We start from the raw sequence: 20134 nt of genomic DNA, 5'->3' as shown, positions 1-20134 counted from the left end.
TTGAGATCAAGGCTTGCAGTCCTGCTCATGCTGTCTTTGAACTCTTGATCCCAGCTTGTCCCTTAGACTAACATCTCCTTCAGACAGGTGCCCCATCCAACCTACAAGGTTGTTTCCTGAAACGTAGTCTTGTCCCTGTGGCACCCAAAGATCCTACATGAGACTCTTGGAGATAGAGACCAGGCTATATCCGTGACTGGGTAGAAACTTGCCATTGTATCCCTGGGGTCATCGTCGTTTGAATCTGTCTGGAGACCTCTTGCCTTTGCAACCGCCAGAGGTGGTAACCCAGTAAGAGAGGGCTGTGAGAAGATGCTGAGTGGTTCAGGGATCAAGATGGGCTCTGAGGAAGAGAATGGAAGGAGGGAGTAGGGCTGAGTCTCAGATGGCCTGCTGCTGGTACTCCCCCGCCCCCTCAGCTCTCTGGGAGACTTGGTTGAATGTGAGGCTTCTGGTGGAAGCCCAAAAGCCCTCTACCTTTTCAGATATTGACCTGCAACTCAAGGAAGCTCTGCGTCTGCTGTCTTCATATGTGCACTGGCCCTGTCTGTGTTCAAAAAGTCTTGTGCCCTCAAGCACATCCTGTTTAGCTTCTGTTGTCAACTTGATACATCAGAGAGGCAAATCTCAACTGAGGAACTGCAGAGAGGAGACTGACCTATGGGGGAATTGTGTGGATTGTTAATAGATGTAGGAGGGCCCAGCCCACTGTGGGCGGCACCATTCCCTGGACAGCTGGTCCCGGGCTGTATAAGAAAGCTAGCTAAGAATGGGCCTGATAGCTAACCAGCAGGGTTTTCCTTCTGTTTCTGTTTCAAGTTCCTGCTTGAGTTTTGCCTTGACTGCCCTGGATGAGCCTACAAACAAAAATATATCCTTTCTTTCCCTAAGGTGCTTCTGGCCTGTTTTATCAGAGAGGCTTCCTTAAACTTTTCTCAGTCTCTTTCAGATGATCTGGGCCTAGCACTGCTGCTTAGGTGGGGGTGCCAAGAAGGGACTTGGTCACACATTGGTCCTCGGTGATCACTCCCAGAACTCTCAGAGTTCTCTGCCCCTCTCCTTTGGAGTGTTACAGTTGGACCAGATGGCAGGGCTTAGTGGAGGTGGCCTTAGTTCAGGAGCCCCCACGTGTGGCCTCATGCATTTCTATCAGACCGTGGTTCCATTCATGCTGCCAGAAAGGTGCCACCTTGATGACAAGGTTATTCGGTTTGTTTACATAGACCACAGCCCTGTACCCCCTTTGTTAGGGGTCCCAGCCACCTGTGGCGTCACTTCTTATGGGAATGGAAGCATCAGAGTGCAGGCCTTGCTTTTGGGCGGGTGGCTCTGGTGCAGGGTAACCCAGAGGGGTCCTGGAGAAGACAGGGGTCTGAGAACTCCTGGAGGAGGAGAAGAAGAGGCGAAGGAGGTGGAACAAGGAGAATTGGCCTCTCTTCTTGAAGGCCAGCCCTCCGGTTATCAGCTCTGGCTGCCTTCCTCGAGTTATGTAACCCCCAAAACGTGGCAGCCCAGAGAGGGAAAAAGAGAAGAGGCAGAACCGAGGATGGTGGTGATGAGGGGAAGTGCCGCCTCTCTTTGCACCCCATGGGTTGTCTTTGGAATTAATGGAGGACCCCTCATCCCTCTCCCCTCCCCCTCCCCCTGGACCCTTTCCCCCTCCTCCCCCGCTGTATTCCAGCGGATTTTCACGCTTTGTCCCACCCACCCTAACAAGGCACCCAAGGCTCTGCATGGAGTTTCCTCTCCGGTTGTTTCCTCTCCAAAGCTCACAGCCCTGCTACCTTGGCCACGTCAACTAACCGCCGCTCCGAGCCTCAGTTTACCAGTCTGTAAACTGAAGTTAGACTGAAATTCAGACCACGTGCAAAGCGCCTTGCATGGGTGCCTGCAGTGGGATGGGAGCGCGCAGTCCGATGGAGTGAGCGGTGGCTTCGCAGACAGTGGAGGGTCGCTCGGGCACCGGTGAGGCTGCGGCACTGGGTCGCCGGGCAGGCCCCAGCCCGCCGCCGGGGGTCCTCGCGGCTCACCCGAGTCCGCGGCCACAGGGGGACCTCGCGCCTCTCCCCAGCCCGCCCTCCCCTCTCCTGGGAGGTCGGATTCCGGAGAGTGGCTGTGGGCGGGCCGGAGGCTGCAGAGGGGCGTGGGGCGGAGGAGAGCGGGCGGGCAGGAAGGGGCGGGGGGCTGCGCGGGCGCCCGCAGGAAGGCGAGAACCCACCGAGAGCCTCGGCACCGCGGGCCCGCCGACCCTCCCGCTATGTGGGGTCTCTTGCTCGCTGTGACTGCCTTTGCGCCTTCCGTCGATCTGAGTCTGGGGGCGCCCAGCGCTCCAGTGCTGGGCCTGGCACCGGGCTCAACCCTGGCCCCACATAGCAGCTTTACACAGCCGTCCACGAAGGCAAATGGTGAGCTCTGGGACCCACGGTCGGCTGCTGAGCAGGTCAGACCCACTCCCCGAGCTGGGTCCTCCAGCTCGCCCTGTGAACAGGGACACACATTCAGCCCTGTGCAATGGCTGCTGACTCAGCAACCCCATTCTGGTCAGACCTAGTCAGCAGTTCCAGGGCAGGCCCAGTGGGATGCTGGCTGCCCCAATTCCAGCCTTCTCTTTTCACAAATGGAGAAACTGAGGCCAGAATCTGGAGGAGCTGGAGTAAGGTGAAGAGACACCAGACTAAAAGGGGCAGAGTGCGCCTGTATAGGAGAGAGTTGACGGCCAAGGATTGGAGGGGGAAAGAAGGGGTGTTGAGGCTCCGTGGGGGAAAAGGGTCGGGCTCCGCATGGGTACAGGCAGGCTGTCTGGCCTCCCAACTTCTTCCTGTGGGAAGGCGGAGCTCTGAGGCTAGCAGGTAGGCCAAGCACAGACTTCAGGACAAGACCCGAGGCCTAGTCTGAAGCTAAGGGTGGCTTAGAGGATGGTCGGGGAGGTGCAAAGTCAGAGGTGGGAGGTAGTGTTACTGCAGAGGGAGCAGCTAGGAGAAGATCTGGAAGGTTAAAAACTAAACTCGGATCTTTAAAGTGACGGGTTTCTAGTGGGTCGACACTGCTCCCCACTGGATCAGAGGCAGGGGGCACCAAGGACGTGACTAAGAAAGGCAGGTTGGGGAGAGGTGACAGGACTTGAAGGCCATGCTTTGGTAATTGTAGTGAGTGTCCCAAATGCTCCAGTGCCTTCTTGGGCTAATTCCATCTGGGTTTCACGACATTCTTCCCTCCCCTGGTACATTGCCTCCTGGTACCCTAGAGACCTCAGAACAGCATGTCCGGCTGCGAGTCATCAAGAAGAAAAAAATCATCGTCAAGAAGCGAAAGAAGCTAAGGCAACCTGGTCCTTCAGTGACTGCCAGGCCTTTGGTGACCGCCAACCCAGCAAAGTCCCCCCCTCTCCCTAAGAAACAAGAACCAGGTATTGCCTTGCCAGGGGCCTTGTCTGGCACAGGATGGAGCTCAGGCTCATCCCCTGAGCTGCTCTGGTTACCCTCTATCTAATCCCATCTCCTGGTCTGTCCTTACCCCAGGATGTCCCCCACTAGGCCTGGAGTCCTTGCGGGTTTCAGATAGCCAGCTTGAGGCCTCTAGCAGCCAGTCCTTTGGTCTTGGGCCACACCGAGGACGGCTCAACATCCAGGTCAGCAGCCTTAGGACTTCCTCCTTCCCGTCCTTTGTCCTTGCCCTTGTCAGTCGGCCTACCTGGCTTCATCACCATGACCTTGTGTCCACAGTCAGGTCTGGAAGATGGTGATCTATATGATGGGGCTTGGTGTGCCGAGCAACAAGACACCGAGCCTTGGTTTCAAGTGGATGCTAAGAATTCTGTCCGCTTCTCGGGAATTGTTACGCAGGGCAGAAATTCTGTGTGGAGGTGAGACAGGCTAACTATTAGCCTGGAAGTGATTGGTGGACAGACCCAGAAGTCCTGCAATGGTACTACTTGGGCAGTATCTCTGTATAATATTTCTCTTTGTCTCTGTGACCAGGTACGACTGGGTCACATCATACAAAGTGCAGTTCAGCAATGACAGCCAGACCTGGTGGAGGAGTAGGGACCACAGTAGTGGGTTGGACATGGTAAGTGACCCCACACTGGCTAGGAGCAGCCCATTGGGGTGCTGGGCTAGGGTGAGAATTCCCTGCAAAGAAAAAATAGATACACACTTAAGCCCCAGGAGAAAGTGGTTTTTTTTTTGCAGTGCTAAAGGCTCAAATCCAGGACTTTGTGCATTCACAGGGCCATTATTTACCCAGCACAAGCTCCTTTAGGGTATCCTCATTAACTCCACCACGGGGTGGGTGCTGCAGCTTCTTCTGGGGTGCCCTTCTCACCTCTGGCTTTTCTTCCTGGGACACCCTTCTCACCTCTGTCTTTTCTTCCTGGTACAACCTTCTCACCTCTGGCTTTTCTTCCTGGGACACCCTTCTCACCTCTGGCTTTTCTTCCTGGGACACCCTTCTCACCTCTGGCTTTTCTTCCTGGTACACCCTTCTCACCTCTGGCTTATTTACTTCTTGCCTGTCCATGGCTCTGGTTTTCCATCTCATGGACCTCTTTTATACAAGGCTGCAGAATGGATATGTTACTCCAACGAGCTGAGACCACGTTAGAAAACACAGCTGCCCAAAGTTGCCAATTGGCAGGAGCTATGGAAATGGGGATCCATGTTTGATAGCGTGCATATCTCTAGCTGAACCCGCCAGGGAGGGTTGGCTCATGGATGTGGGAACCTGAACTCCTTCCCTGGATCTTGGGCCAGTGTCAGGTCTGAGCATCCTCAGCAAGGACCCCATATCCCCAGGTATTTCCTGCCAATTCAGACTCAGAGACCCCAGTGTTGAACCTCCTGCCAGAGCCTCAGGTGGCTCGCTTCATTCGCCTGCTGCCTCAGACCTGGTTCCAGGGAGGCGCATCTTGCCTCCGGGCAGAGATCCTGGCCTGTCCAGTCTCAGGTGGGCATCTGGGCAAAGGCTGTGTGGGCAGGGTCTGACTTCAGGGGCATCCTCCAGTACGAACTTAACTTTTACCTGGAATTCACTTCCCACCAGATCCTAATGACCTGTCTCCTGAGGCCCACACGCTGGGATCTTCTGACTCTCTGGACTTCCGGCATCACAATTATAAGGCTATGAGGAAGGTCAGATACAACCCCTGTGACCCAGGAAGGAGGCCTGCCTATCCCCTTCCCGCCAGGCGAACGGGCTGTGACTACCCATGAGTCTCCTGTCCCTGTGTCCCACTTTTCTCCATTTCTCCTGATCCCCAAGTTCTGCTCCAATTACCCTGTTGTGACACCTCCCCTCTGCCCCTTCCTCCTGGCCTGCTGTGCCTTTCCTGGATCATACCACGATGCTCCCATCTGTGTGCACCTCTGGCTCAGTAAGCCCTCCCATGGTTACTCTTGGTCTGACGACTTCTGTGTGTAACCACCTCATGCTCCCCTCTGCCTCCCAGCTGATGAAACAGGTGAATGAGCAGTGTCCCAACATCACCCGCATCTACAGCATCGGGAAGAGCCACCAGGGTCTGAAGCTGTATGTGATGGAGATGTCAGACCAGCCTGGGGAGCATGAGCTGGGTACTCTTTGACGGCATGGGAAGAGTTGGGCACAGCGCAGGCTACGGTATGCGCTGGCTCTGAGCCTCCATGTGTTTCCAGGAGAGCCTGAGGTCCGCTACGTGGCTGGAATGCATGGGAATGAGGCCCTGGGGCGGGAGTTACTTCTGCTTCTGATGCAGTTCTTATGTCATGAGTTCCTTCGAGGGGACCCACGAGTGACTCGGCTGCTTACTGAGACCCGTATTCACCTGTTACCCTCCATGAATCCCGATGGCTATGAGACTGCCTACCACAGGGTAGGCCACCTGGCGTGAGGCCTCCCCCCCCCCCCCCCCCCCGTCTCTTCTGCCATGGTACACAGAGCCTGTTTGACTTGAATAAGGACCTTTCTTGGCAGGGCTCAGAGCTGGTGGGCTGGGCAGAGGGTCGCTGGACCTACCAGGGCATTGACCTTAACCACAATTTTGCTGACCTCAACACACCACTGTGGTATGCAGAAGATGATGGGCTGGTACCCCACACTGTCCCCAACCATCACCTGCCACTGCCTACTTACTATACGCTGCCCAATGCCACTGTGAGTATTTCGGGGGCAGTGGTGGAGGGCAAGGCCCCCCTGTCTCTGTGTGCAGCCCATCCTCACCTACCCTTGTCTAGGTGGCTCCTGAAACGTGGGCAGTGATCAAATGGATGAAGCGCATTCCATTCGTGCTAAGTGCCAACCTCCATGGGGGTGAACTTGTGGTGTCCTACCCTTTCGACATGACCCGGACGCCGTGGGCTGCTCGTGAACTCACCCCCACACCAGATGATGCTGTCTTTCGCTGGCTTAGCACTGTCTATGCTGGCACTAACAGGGTCATGCAAGACACAGATCGCCGACCTTGTCATAGCCAGGACTTCTCCTTGCATGGCAATGTCATTAATGGAGCTGACTGGCACACAGTTCCTGGGAGTATGTGCCTGAGAGTGGAATTTGTCCTGTCTCCATAACCACCTAGCCCATAATAGTCTTTTGTAATGTGTAGTACTTGTCAGTCCCTACCCTGGGTGTCTCTCAAGGGCACTGGGAGAGCTCCTATCCACCCACTTAACGCTGCAGTGTCTTTGGTGTCCCCAGGCATGAATGACTTCAGCTACCTACACACCAACTGCTTTGAGGTCACTGTGGAGCTGTCCTGTGACAAGTTCCCTCATGAGAAGGAGCTGCCTCAGGAGTGGGAAAACAACAAAGACGCCCTTCTCACGTACCTGGAGCAGGTGGGATCCGAATCCCCAGTTCCTGGCCCCCCTCCTTGAGTTACCCCTGGCCAGCCTGCTGCCCAGGAGTTGTACTGTAAAGAACTGGGAAAACCAGCAGTCCTAACTGGCATTGGATTTCCACTGCATTGTGGGCCACATGTGATATCAGATTGTCTTGGAATGATCTAGGTGAGGAGGTGCAGTTTGCTAGTAGGGTGGTTTCAGATATTGTAAGCCAGTGGAACTAGAAGCCAGAATGACCTGCGGCTAGCTGGCCCCTGGAATTGTCTCAAACCTGCCATTGTTAGGATAGCTTTTCTTAGAAAAGACATTAGTCAGATGTAAAAATGTTACATCCCTCTGGGACTAAGATCCCTGTGGATGGCACTGTAAGAATAGCATCCATGATTCTACAAAAGACATCTCCCCAGCATGAGATGGCTTGGAGGTAAAGTCACCTGCTCCTCAGCCTAACAGCCCAAGTTTAATCCGTGCGATGCACGTGGTGGGCGGAGAGAACTGACTCCCACAAGTCCTCTGACCCTCACACACTTGTCCTGGTTTGCATGTCCCCACATGCAAACATAGGCCCACACAACATAAACAAATGTAAAATATATATTTTTTAAAAGAGGATTGAAGTTCAGATGCCAGCACCCATGTAACAAACTGAGCATCCCCAGAAATTCCTGTAACCCCAGCTCCGAGATGGGTAGACAAGAAATGCTGAGCCCTGCTGGCTTCCAGCCTAGCCAAGCGTGAACTCCAGGTTCAAGGACAGACCCTGCCTTAAAGAAACAGGTGGAGAGAGATAGAGGACCTTGATGCCCTGTTCAGGAACGCCTGCACATACACAAAGATAAGCTTAATAACAACAGCCCCACCACACTTCGGAAAGACCCAAAGTTATACGTTAGCAGTTAAGAGATAATTTTTTTCAAATAAATTTATTTATTTATTTATTTCATATCCCAGCTGCAATTTCCCTTCCCTTTTCTCCTTTTTAATAGAAATTTTGTCACCAGATCACAGTAGATCTGGTACCTTATCAAGCTTGCAAGGCAACAGCCAGAAAGTTAATGAAGTCACTTTTTTGGGGGGAGGGGGACAGAGTTTCTCTGTGTGGCTTTTGGAGCCTTTCCTGGAACTTACTCTGTAGCCCAGGCTGGCCTCGAACTCACAGAGATCTGCCTGCCTCTGCCTCCCAAGTGCTGGGACTAAAGGCGTGCACCACCATCGCCCGGCTCAAAGTCACGTTCTTACACAAAGGGAAAGTGTCTTTAAATTTTTTGTTTATTTGTTTGATTTTAAGACAGAGTCTCACTATGTAGCCCAGGCTAGTCTTTAACTTGAAATCTTACATCTACCTCAAGGCTTTGATAAACTTTCATACAGGCTGAGGTGACTCACACCTGTAATTCCAGAACTTGGGAAGTGGAGGCAGGAGAATCAGGCTCAGAGGTAGCCTGGACTACATATTGAGACTTTGCCTTAAAAATCTTCAGCTGGGCAGTGGTGTCACATATCTTTAATCCCAGCACTCGAGAGGCAAAGGTGGGTGGATCTCTGAGTTTGAGGCCAGCCTGGTTTCCAGAGTGAGTTCCAGGACAGCCATGGCTACATAGAGAAACCGTGTCTCGAAAACCACAAACAAACCCACCCCACCAAAACCAAAACAATAAGCAACAACAAAAAGCCCACTTAACTTCTGCTACACAGGTGCGCATGGGCATTGCAGGAGTAGTACGGGACAAAGACACAGAGCTGGGGATTGCAGATGCTGTCATTGCTGTGGAGGGCATTAACCACGATGTTACAACAGGTGTGTGTGTGGCAGAGGGAGGAGCTGGGGACTTTTCGACTGGTCAGGAGTTGAAGATCCTTGAACCCCATCTAACTTCGAGCCCTTCACTTCTGTCAGCATGGGGCGGAGATTATTGGCGGCTGCTGACTCCTGGAGACTACGTGGTGACAGCCAGCGCTGAGGGCTACCATACAGTTAAACGGCATTGTCAGGTCACCTTTGAAGAGGGTCCTGTTCCCTGCAATTTCCTACTCACCAAGACTCCTAAGCAGAGGCTTCGAGAGCTGCTGGCAGCGGGGGCTAAGGTGCCCCCAGACCTTCGGAGGAAGCTAGAGCGGCTGAGGGGACAGAAAAAATAATGTCTTCAGCTGAAGAGAGCCATATCCTTGGACAGGCTGGACCTGTCCAGAACTGAGGGAGGAGGACAGGAAGGGGAGAAGGGAAGGACAGGGTAGAAGAAGAGGTGCCCTGCCTTATTAAAGCTTCCTGGTGCGTGGTGTTCCTGTCGTCTCCATGTCCCAGGTCCTTCTCCAGGGTAGGGCTCAGCCTGCCTCTGAGCTTCTATTCTGCATGCACTTGTACACACTAGCACGTTCTGTACAAAGAAGATCCCACCTGAGCCCTGGTACCCGGGGCTTGGCAGAACAACTCACTTCTGTCTGTAATTTTCTGCCACGGGTGCTATTACATTCCATAAGCACCTGCTTGGTGTCAAGTGTGCAAGCAGTGGAGAGTCAGCAGTGTCTCTCTGTGCCCAGCCTTCCGGGGCATCCAGTTAGGAGGGGACAGGCAATCCATGTGAGGTATGCCAAGGTGGAAGACAGTTGATTTTGTAGTGCAGACAGCGTGGTCATACACATGGGAAATGGAGGTCTGCAGGGACTCGAAACAGTCAAGGCTGTAGTACAGGTGGTTTTAGGATTTCAGATGAAGTCCACACCAGGCAAAGGATTATGGGTAAGGGACTAAAGACCAGTTGAAAGCATTTGAATTTACTTCATCAGCTATTCAGTGAGTACCAATGAATAAATGATAGTTTCTTTCCTACTAAAGGAGGAATTGATTTGTGAACCTGTGTCTTGCCAAGAAAACAACCCATTACAATGATTCCAGACAGAAAACCTTCATGCTAGAAATAGTGTACAAAGGTATTGAAATTACTGCATGGGAAAAGGAGGAAGTTAATAACCTCTATTTACTGTTGTTGCTATTTAAAGTTTTATTTCTTTAATGTGGGTGCCACATGCACGTGGAGATCAGAGGACAACTTCTGGAGTCAGTTCTCTCCTGCTCTGTGGGCCTCAGGAATCAAAGGTCATCAGGCTTGTTACCTGCTGAACCAGCGTCTTGTCTGTCCCTGCTTCGGTGTTTATAACTGTATTTGGTTAGGTTGATGCTGAGTCTGATTCACTTAGCTGTCAAGGAAATGTGTAAAATGTAGGTAAGCCTCAGGCCCGTTACAATTCAGAGCAGCAGAGATTCCTCTCCACTGTGTTCCATTCTGTTTTTACTTCACTGGACATAACAGAATCTTTGGTGCAGACAATAGAATCCACTCTAGACAGCTGAAGTAAAAAGGGGTTTGTTAAAAAGGTCTTAGTTTATACAACTTTCAAGAGAACTAGAGACCAGATTTCAATGCTTCCGAGTCTAAACAACACAGCCAGTGTCAAGAAAGATGAGAGGGATGCCAAGCCATGTTACAGGAATATCTTACAGGAACCATTTGCTTTCTATTGGCAGCTAAGATACTCGAGACCAGATGTTAGAAACTTCTCTCTGTGTACCAGAAGAACCGAACACTTCCACTACTATAGTCAGGAAATATGCCATCTCCTGTTGCCCAATTTTACACCCAAGTCTAGGGCTATAGCATCTCTTTAGTGGTATCTAGGTTATACGAGTAACCCCAGGTAAAAAGAAGTCTGAGAGTCTTAGCTCTTGGCCTTTCACCTTTTACAATATAGGAAGTCCAGCTAAAACAAGCTGGACAATCAATGGTAAGTGAGCTTGTTTACATGTTGGAAATGCTGGAAAGGATTTCTGAGCAGGGTCGCTGTATTATGCAACATTAGGGAATTCTGTTTAAAATAAGTCAGTACCCTGGACTGGAGAAATATCTCAGCATTTACTTTTCTTGCAGAGAACCCAAGTTTCATTTCCAGTTCACACATGGCAACTGACAACTTTCCTTAACTCCATTTCTGAGGTATCTGGCACCCTCATCTGGCCTCCAAGGGCACCATGCATGCACACAGTGCACATACATACCTTCAGGCAAAACCTTCACACATCTTTTCTTAAAAACTTAAAATGAGCCAGTAACCCAGAGGCCCACAGAACAACCAGACCATTGCTGTTATTCTCCGTTACTCACCAGAAGTAGATGGTAAGGTCCTATTGCTGAAGATACCACACACTTTGGTTGTAGGACATACAGAAATCAAGCGAACTGACTAGGAAACCTCCCCCCTAACCCCCCAGCCCCCACCCTGCTAGCTAGCTTTCATACTGTTAAAAGGTGCTGCGCAGGTCACTGGGAGAGAAAAGACATCGATGATTTTACTCAGTACTGGACTCTGCCTGATGATAGATGTGTATTAGTGGCATGACTGTTTGGGGTTAGCCAACCACTTTCTGATTGGATTTAAGGCCTGCTCCACAGGAGGGAATTTATGCCTGGTACTGTAAATTTGGTCGGAAGCCCATGGCTGGGGAGGTAATAGACTCTATGGGCAGGTGAGCCCACTATTGTTTTGCAAATAGTCATGTTGAACTGTCTTCTAAATACTGTTTATGTGCATAGGTTGCATTGCTCTCAGCCTTGGTCACATAAGCTCCTTTTTGCAGTGGGTAGTGATTACTGCAGAGGTTCATTACTACTGTACCACAAACTCACAGTGCCTATGGCCTGCCCAAGAGCTAGCCAGCCAAAACTCCCTCATGGAGAGGCACAAGGCACAAAACCCCACCCCCAGCTGAGGTGTGTTTTTGGGTGTCAGAAGAAAACCTGAAGGAGTTGGTTTGTGCCTGGTGTCCCGACAAGTGGAAGGAAAGAAAAGCAGGGAACAGCCTGATGGCCTGGTCAGTCGTGTCCGTGAGGGTTTACCATTTCACCTCACCTCTCCTGCACCTTCCTTCTCCTCCTTTCTCAGTCCTTCGAATATTAAAGCCTTGTAGTTTCAAGTACCCAGTCAAGATGGTATGTCACCACATACAAGAGACAAAACAAGAAAGTCCAAAATATGTAAGAGCCTTAACCCTGTAGTGTTTGGGGCTCTAGTATTTAAATAGGAATCTTTGGGCTGGAGAGATGGCTCAGAGGTTAAGAACACTGACTGCTTTTCCAGAGGTCCTGAGTTCAATTCCCAGCAACCACATGGTGGCTCACAACCATCTGTAATGAGATCTGGTGCCCTCTTCTGGCCTGCAGGCATATATGCAGGCAGAACACTATACATAATAAATAAATAAATTTTAAATAGGAATCTTCTAGAAGCTGAAGTTTCAGCACAAAAACCCACTTCCTGGAAGAAAAGCTTTGGTGTCCTCTTCTCGTTGTAAGTACCCCAGAACATGTCCTCCCCTTCTGTCACATAGATTCTGGGTTAATTTCAGGGTGTTGCTTTCTTCCTACTGAGTTGTGTCTCCAACCCACAGGAGCAGTTTTCGAAGAGATGTTAACCAAGCATTTTCTAGAACTGACAAAAGACAAAAATTCACAGGTAAAAGAATCTGGGGGCTAGGAATGGTGGCCATGCCCACCCTGCCCGGCAAAGGCAGAAGCAGAGGCAGGAGGATCGCTGTGCATTTGAGGCCAACATGATGTACATTGTGAGTTCCAGGCCCTAAAAAGGAAGGGAGGGAGGGAGAAGAAAGAAAGAAAGAAAGAAAGAAAGAAAGAAAGAAAGAAAGAAAGAGAGAGAGGAATAGAGATGAGAAATATGCATCTCACAAAAGAAAGATTACCCAATTTTTTTTCTTTTTGGTGTTTTGGGTGTTGTTGGTTGTCCTGGCACTAGCCCTGTAGACCAGGCTGGCCATAAATTTAGCAATTCATTTGCCTCTGTCTCCCAAGTGCTGGGATTAAAGGACACCACCAAGCATTAGCCAATCACTACTTGTAAATACTAACAATTTTTTTTGTAATTCTTCATCTTGAAGAATTTTTTGATTATTTTTTTTTTATGTTTGAATGCATTCTAAATACTTATCATTATATTCACTGATAAGTGTAGATCTCACCTCTCATTAAAAAGCTACTTTTGGGGTTGGGGATTTAGCTCAGTGGTAGAGTGCTTGCCTAGCAAGCGCAAGGCCCTGGGTTCAATCCTCAGCTCTGGAAAAAAAAAAAAAAGATTTTATTTTTTGCACCAGGTAGAAATCATTACAGAAAGCCACAATTAGTCAGAATGCATAGATCAACTGACCATGGGGTGCCCATCCCCAATTAGTACATTTGCAACACAGCTCCTACATTTAAGGTTCAACAAACAGCATGGAAGAGGGGGATGAAAGACTGTAAGCCAGAGGACCAGGACATCTGCTCTGAGACAGTCTCTTCTAAAGAAAGGACAAGTCGGGTGGTGGTGGTGCACGCCTTTAATCCCAGCACTCGGGAGGCAGAGCCAGGTGGATCTCTGTAGGCCAGCCTGGTCTACAAAGCAAATTCCAGGAAAGGCACAAAGCTACACAGAGAAACCCTGTCTTGAAAAAAGGAAAAAAAAAAAAAAAAAAAAAAAAAAAGGACAAGAAGTGTTGTTGGTTGTTTTTGGTTCTTTTTTTTTGGGGTGGGGGCGCCACCCAGCTCCCAAATAAATCGCACACGGAGGCTTATTCTTATTAATGTCTGGCCTTAGTTTGGCCTGTTTCTTGCCACCTTTTCTTAATTTTAAATTACCTCATCTGTTTTTTGCCTCTTGGCTTTTACCTTTCTCTGTTTTTATATACCTCTCTTTCTTATCCCATTGCTGGTTGTGTAGATGGGTGGCTGGTCCCTGGATTTCTCCTTCTCTGGCTACTTCCTCTCCCCGCCCAGATTTCTCCTTCTATTTATACTCTCTGCCTGCCAGCCCTGCCTATCCTTTCTCCTGCCTTGCTATTGGTCGTTCGGTTCTTTATTAGACCATCAGGTGTTTTACACAGGCACAGTAACACAGCTTCACAGAGTTAAACAAAGGCAACATAAACAAAAGTAACACACTTTAGAATAATATTCTATAACAAAGAAGTCTGTATGTGTGTTTCTGGGAGGGTGAATATGATAAAGATACATTGTGTGAAATTCTCTAAGAATTAATAAAAATATTATATTGTAAAGGAAGAAGATTCTGACCCACATTACAGCACAGACAAACCTTGAGAACAATATGCTAAGTGAAATAAGTTATATGGCAAATACAGAGCTGTGTGATTCTGCTCACATGAGACAGTAAGTCAGGTTAGTGGTTGCCAGGGCTGGGAAAGAAGAAACGAGGAATTATTTTTTTAGTGGCTGTATTAGTTACTTTTGACACAACTCAAAGGAGGGAGAATTTATTTTGGCTCATGTTTTGAGGGTATGGCATGAGCAGGCAGCTCCCTGTGGTGGGAGGCACAGCTGGAACTCTTCCCATCTCACATCCTGGTAGAACAGGAAGCAGGGGGTGAGTAGAAAGCCCGGCCAGCTGCAAACCTAAAGCTCACCCCCAACAATCCCTTTCTTCTGAAAAGTTCTATGACCTACCTCAACTTGATATGCCATGCTCTGTTGACACCCATGGGAGGCCTGCCCCTTTCAGAACAGAAACAGGGGAGTGGATTGTGGGGGGAGGGGCTGGGAGTGGTGGGGGAATGCGAGGAGAAGAGGGAGGGGAAACTTTGGTTGGGATGTAAAATAAATGAATTAATTAAAAAAAAAAAAAGTTCTACAACCTCCCAAAGCAGTGCCATCAACTGGAACCAAGTATTCAAACATAGGAGCCAGTGACGGGACATCTCCCTTTAAATCACAGTGGGGATATAGGACTTGAATTTTGCAAGTTGAGAAGAATTCTAAGGATGAATAATGGTGATATTTGCCTGACAATATGAGCATATTCAACATCACTGACCTATACCCTTAAAAATGGCGATGGTGAGCTGGGCATGATTTACAACACCTACAGTCTCAGCTATCCAGGAGACTAAGGCAAGATTGCAAGAGTTTAGGGAGACTCTGTCCCAAAAATGAAAGAAACACTGGGGAAGTAGTTCAGTGACATTGCACCTGCCTAGCCCCAACAAGACCATGTTAAATTCCCACTACTTCAAGGAAGAGTGGCAAAATAAAGTTAAGATGATAAGTATGTCTGACCACAATTAATTTTGTAAGTTATTTATTTTTATGTGCTCAGATGTTTTACTGTGTGAATGTCTGTGCTCCACATAGTGCCTGTAGAGGCCAGAAGGGGCTTCTGGAGTCAGATTTCCCGGGACTAGAGTTGCAGATGGTGTTGAGACACCATGTGGGCACTGGGAATTGAACCTGGATCCTCTGGAAGAGCAGCCAGAACCTTCACAAAAACAGCTGATTGGTTATATTTGAGAACGAAGGTTAAAGATGGGAAAAAGAATGAAGGGTGTGACGTGACACGGGACTGTGGGCTAATTTGGAGGTTTCTGTACTGAAGGGAAGAGTTTTTCTTTCTTTTCCTTCTTTTTATTTTATTCCCCCCCCCCCTTTTTTTTTTTGAGACAGGGTTTCTCTGTGTAGCTTTGTGCCTTTCCTGGATCTCGCTCTGTAGACCAGGCTGGCCTCGAACTCACAGAGATCCGCCTGGCTCTGCCTCCCGAGTGCTGGGATTAAAGGCATGTACTACCACCGCCCGGCTCTTCTTTTTATTTTTTAGTGATCTACTTTTTATTATTTTAAATTATGTGCACAAGTTCGTGTGTGTACGTGTGTGTGTATGTGTGCACGTGCTTCTGAGTACAGGTGCCTGGTGCTGGGTGCCTGAGGAGGCTAGAATTGACAGATTTCCCTGAAGGTGGAGTTTCAGGCAGCTGTGAGCTGTCCAACTTGGATGCTGTGGACCCCTGTCCTCTGGAAAAGCAGTATGTGCTCTTAACCACTGAGCCTCCTCTCTGGCCCTCTTCCTATCTTCTTTCCTTCCTTCTTTTTTTTAGATTTGTATATTTTATTTTATGTGTATGAATGTGGTGGCTTGAACAAGAATGGGCTCTAAGGCTCACAGGTTCAAATGTTTGATTCCTAGTTAGTAAAATTCTGTTTGGAAAGGACTAGGGCCTGCGGCCTTGCTGAAAGAGATGGGTCACTGGGAGCAGGCTTTCAGGTTTCAAAAGTCTCTGGTTACTTCCAGCATCTGTGTGTATGTGTGTGTGTGTGAGTGTGAGTATGTGTGTGTGAGTGTGAGTGTGAGTATGTGAGTGTGTGAGTATGTGTGTGTGTGCGCGTGTGCGTGTGGGTGTGTGTGTGCGTGCGCGTGCGCGTGCGTGTGCGTGTGCGTGTGCGTGTGCGTGTGTGTGTGTGTGTGTGTGTGTCCAATTTGTGGATCAAGATGTAAGCTCCCAGCTGTTTCTACCCCACGCCTTTTCTCACTATCAAGGACTGTCACTCTGAAGCTGTAAGCCCCGATTTTACACTCTCTTCTATAAGTTGCATTGGACATGGAGTTTTATCCCAGCACTAGGAAAGTAACTAAGACAATGAATGTTTTGCCCACATGTATGTATGTGTGCGTGCATGCATGTATGTATGTATGTGTGCATGTATGTATGTGTGCACACGTGTAGCTGTGGCTATCTGAAGAAAGTATGGAGCTGAAGTCATGAATGGTTGTGAGCCACTATGTGGATGATGGGAATCAAACCCACATTCTCCGCAAGAGCAACAAGTGCTTTTAACTGGGGAGCCATCTCTTCAGCCATTCTTTCTGACAGGGTGTGTTGCCCAGAGTGGCCTTTTAATCCCTGATCCTCCTGCCTCTACCTCCCAAGTGCTGAGACCACAGGCTTCACCACCATAACTGGCCTTGTATGTCTTGTATGTTTCCTTTTATATGACATGTTCAGTGTAGGCACATCAGTAGGTACAGAAAACAAACTATTGTGTAGGCACAATTGGGAAGGAGTCTTAGAACAAAAGAATAAGGTTTTGTGTTTGTTTTAGTGGCTATATTTTTGTCTTTTCCAGTTCTAAAACTGAATGTGTTGATAGTGATATATATATATAAAATAGAAAACTACTAGGTTCCAAAAAGCCGGCTCATGCACTAGGAACAGGTCCCGATCCCACTGCCTGGAGGCCCCTAAACACTTTGTACAGCCTTGGTGCAGGGAGGACGGGCTTGGTCCTGCCTCAGCTGAATGTACCAGGCTCTGCTGACTCCCCATGGGAGACCTTGCCTTGGAGGAGGCAGGAAAGGGGGTTGGGTTGGGGGGAATGCTGAGGGGCAGGAAGAGGAAGGACTGGGAAATCTGTGGTTGGTATGTAAAATGAATCGAAAAATCTCTTAAGAAAAAAAGAAAGAAAGAAAATATCTGATATTTAAAAAAAGGAAAACCACTGAACTACATTACTGAAATGAATGAATTGTAAAGCTGTGAATTTTATCTAGAAGCTGTTACAGAAAGTCTACATTGGCAGATATACAGTGCATAAAATACAGTTTGTATGACAAAAGAACCGAGGAGATGCGGAGAGAGCGGAGAGGGAGGAAGAGGAGGAGGAGGAGGAGGAGGAGGATCGGAGTTCCTGCCCACTATCAAAGCTGGACAGATGCTGGGATGCGGTTGAATGGAGTCACAGTCCCCATGGTAACCACTGAGCCCGTAACTCAAAGGGAATGGTAAAGGGAGAGATGGGAACTTAAGTGACACAAAAGAAAATATTTTAACACTCGAGAAGTTAAAGAAAATGAACGGCAAAGTGATAATGTGCAAATCTCACATCGGTTTAAATGAGTGAATCTCATCCTCTAATTACATAACAAAGATTAACACAGTGAATTAAAAGACACATTGTGTAGCTGGAGAGATGGCCTAGTAGTTAAAAGTAATGGCTGCTCTTCCAAAGGTCCTGGGTTTGGTTCCCAACACCCGTGTGGCAGCTCACAACAGTCTGTAACTTCAGAGGAATCCAGTGTCTTCTTCTGGCCTTTGTGGACACACACATGGTGCACAGACATACATGCAGGCAAAAAAATACCCTTATAAATAAACAATTAAAAAAAAACACATTGTGGGAGTGATTTTTCTAAGAAATGCTGTTTAAAGTTTGCCTTTACAAATCAAATGTCCCCTCAACCTGTGACCAAGTTAATGCTGTGCTTTGAGGCCACTTAGAACCTTACATTCCTTCTGTTGACATACTGGGTACTTAGCCTGGTTAGAATTAACTGACCTTTAAGAATAACAATGCAATCAATCTTATTATACTTTGGACTTCCAACATAATTAGCTCCTACAAGCTCCACTAAATGCACAGCTTTGATTTTACTATGTTCCCCATTTCTTTGTGATCTAGTCTTGCCTCTGACTCAGAACAATGCATGCTTGCTTAAGATGTGGTGCCGAGACTCTAAGACCATTTGTTGGAAGCGGCGAGGCACCAGAAGCAAATTCTCCCACAGATGTCGAAAGCACCAAGCGGGCACAGATTGATAACATCTGATTGTGGCTTTCTGCGTCAATAGGTCCGGAAAAACAATTTCTCTCATTAGGAGACTCCTGTAAAAGTTCCCCATTCTTTCTGTGTGTTTATCTGAAATATTTATTCTCAAGAAATAAATATTAATATGGTTTTTTTTGCTTGAGGGAAGAATGTGTTTTTCTAAATTGTATAGAGATTTCATATGCACTGTGCTCAAAATGAAGCCTATTTGAAATCAACAGAGAACATGATGAAGGCAGTCTAAGTCTGTGTTATCTATATATGTCTCAAGCTCCATATCCCACGTTAGCAAAGGCAATAAGACCAGAGGCCCCAAATTTAATGCGAAATTACTACCTACTAAAGTCTGCATGCAGGAAGGCTCAGGGAAGCCCAACCAAGACACGGACCTGGCTCCTCAGGGTTCTGTGAAGGTATCATATCTTTATAGAAAATTCAAGTGTGTGGAAGTAGGTTGCTAATTCAGGCCGAGCCAGAAGAGGCTGTTTTGCAAACAGTGTCCCCACGGTTGGGATAATGGAAGTTCTGGTCACTCCTGTCAGTTTGTTGAGCTCATTGATTTTTATCTTGCTTTCTTCATACCCTTCATTTCACTGTTGAACCCATGATTATTATTACTTTTATATTTTTTATTGTTGAACCTTTTATCGTAACTCTTTTTCTGTTTAATGTTTTAATTAGCTCATTCATAGCTCGGCTCTCACTGCCTTTCTTTGCTAAGGCTGTTAGGCTGTTTCCACTTTGCTTCAAGTGTATTCACACTCATCTGTCAATCACTTTAAAAACCATCTCTGTTAACTATATTAATTCTGTGTTGTATCCAAGGTCTTTTCTGTTGTTGTTGTTGTTGTTGTTTTTCAAGACAGGGTTTCTCTGTGTAGTTTTGGTGCCTATCCTGGATCTTACTCTGTAGCCCAGGCTGGCCTCGAACTCACAGAGCTCCGCCTGGCTCTGCCTCCTGAGTGCTGGGATTAAAGGCGTGCGCCACCACCGCCCAGCTCATCCCTTCCTCTTGGTGAGCGCTGGCTACTAACTTTGTGCACAGTTGTTTCCTTCTCTCAGCTGTTGCCCATGGCCAAATGGGCGCTGCTTTACCCAGGTTACCACTCTGCCAGTCAGCAGCCAATTACCAGGAGCACAGGAATACAGCTGTATCTTTTCACAAGGGCGATCCTAGTGTGGTACCCTGCAGCCTCCAGAGCTTGGACGATGTTAGACTTCCATGGAAATGACATTATGTATGCCAAATTGCCCCCTGCCCTTTCCTTTCTTCCAGACAGAACTTTCATGGACATCTAAATCTCTTCAGGCTCTGCTTCCAGGGTCTCCTACCTCAGATTATAGTGCACGTTGAATAAATTATGGCAGTGTAGCACCATCACATTGGCTATGTGGAGGGAAGGGAAGGTTTTGCTGGCTCTTTCTCCTGCTACTGCAAACCCATACCTGGCACATGCCTCTCCCCACACCTTTGATGCGGAGCTGCTTCAAGGGGAAGTGGATTTGGAGTTCTGTCAACCTTAAGCTAGTGATGGGCTCTTTAGTTTTCAGGTAAGACCAACAATGCCTCACTCAACAAGGGCTCAGAGAGAAGTCTGACAGCCTCTCCTGGCCTGGCCTGACTCTCCAGAGCTCCATGCTGGGGAAGCAGTGGGAGACCTGCTGACAGGCCAGCCAAGTTTGGGCACTTTCAGCTGCTGCTCCACCACATTTCACCAGTAACCAGTTTGTCTTGGCAAGGTGAACCCCTAGACCCAGCTTCTTAAGAAGCACTCCAGGAGTGGCCCAGAGAAACCAGTTTTTACCACAGAAGCCAATAGTGGTCAGATTTGAAAAAGTACCAGTTCAAAATGGCTGGGTCCTCCCCTAGCCACCTGAGAGTGG

General features: G+C 48.4%; 1 protein-coding gene across 1 annotated transcript; it reads left to right on the top strand.

Moving 5' to 3' along the window:
* Positions 1–2141: 2141 nt before the first annotated feature.
* Positions 2142–9094, top strand: Cpxm1 (carboxypeptidase X, M14 family member 1). Its single transcript, XM_036184689.1, has 14 exons — positions 2142–2405; positions 3245–3406; positions 3519–3628; positions 3723–3862; positions 3978–4068; positions 4794–4944; positions 5041–5129; positions 5447–5570; positions 5652–5848; positions 5950–6129; positions 6210–6507; positions 6673–6812; positions 8514–8616; positions 8716–9094. The coding sequence occupies exons 1-14, from the start codon at positions 2258–2260 to the stop codon at positions 8955–8957; spliced, it is 2175 nt and encodes a 724-aa protein (XP_036040582.1). The 5' UTR covers positions 2142–2257; the 3' UTR covers positions 8958–9094.
* The last annotated feature ends 11040 nt before the right edge of the window (positions 9095–20134 follow it).

This window comes from Onychomys torridus, chromosome 4 (genome assembly GCF_903995425.1).
Source record: "Onychomys torridus chromosome 4, mOncTor1.1, whole genome shotgun sequence".
In the NCBI taxonomy this organism is placed as follows: Eukaryota; Metazoa; Chordata; class Mammalia; order Rodentia; family Cricetidae; genus Onychomys; species Onychomys torridus.
Note: the sequence above shows the minus strand (reverse complement) of the source record. Positions and strands in the feature narration are given on the sequence as shown.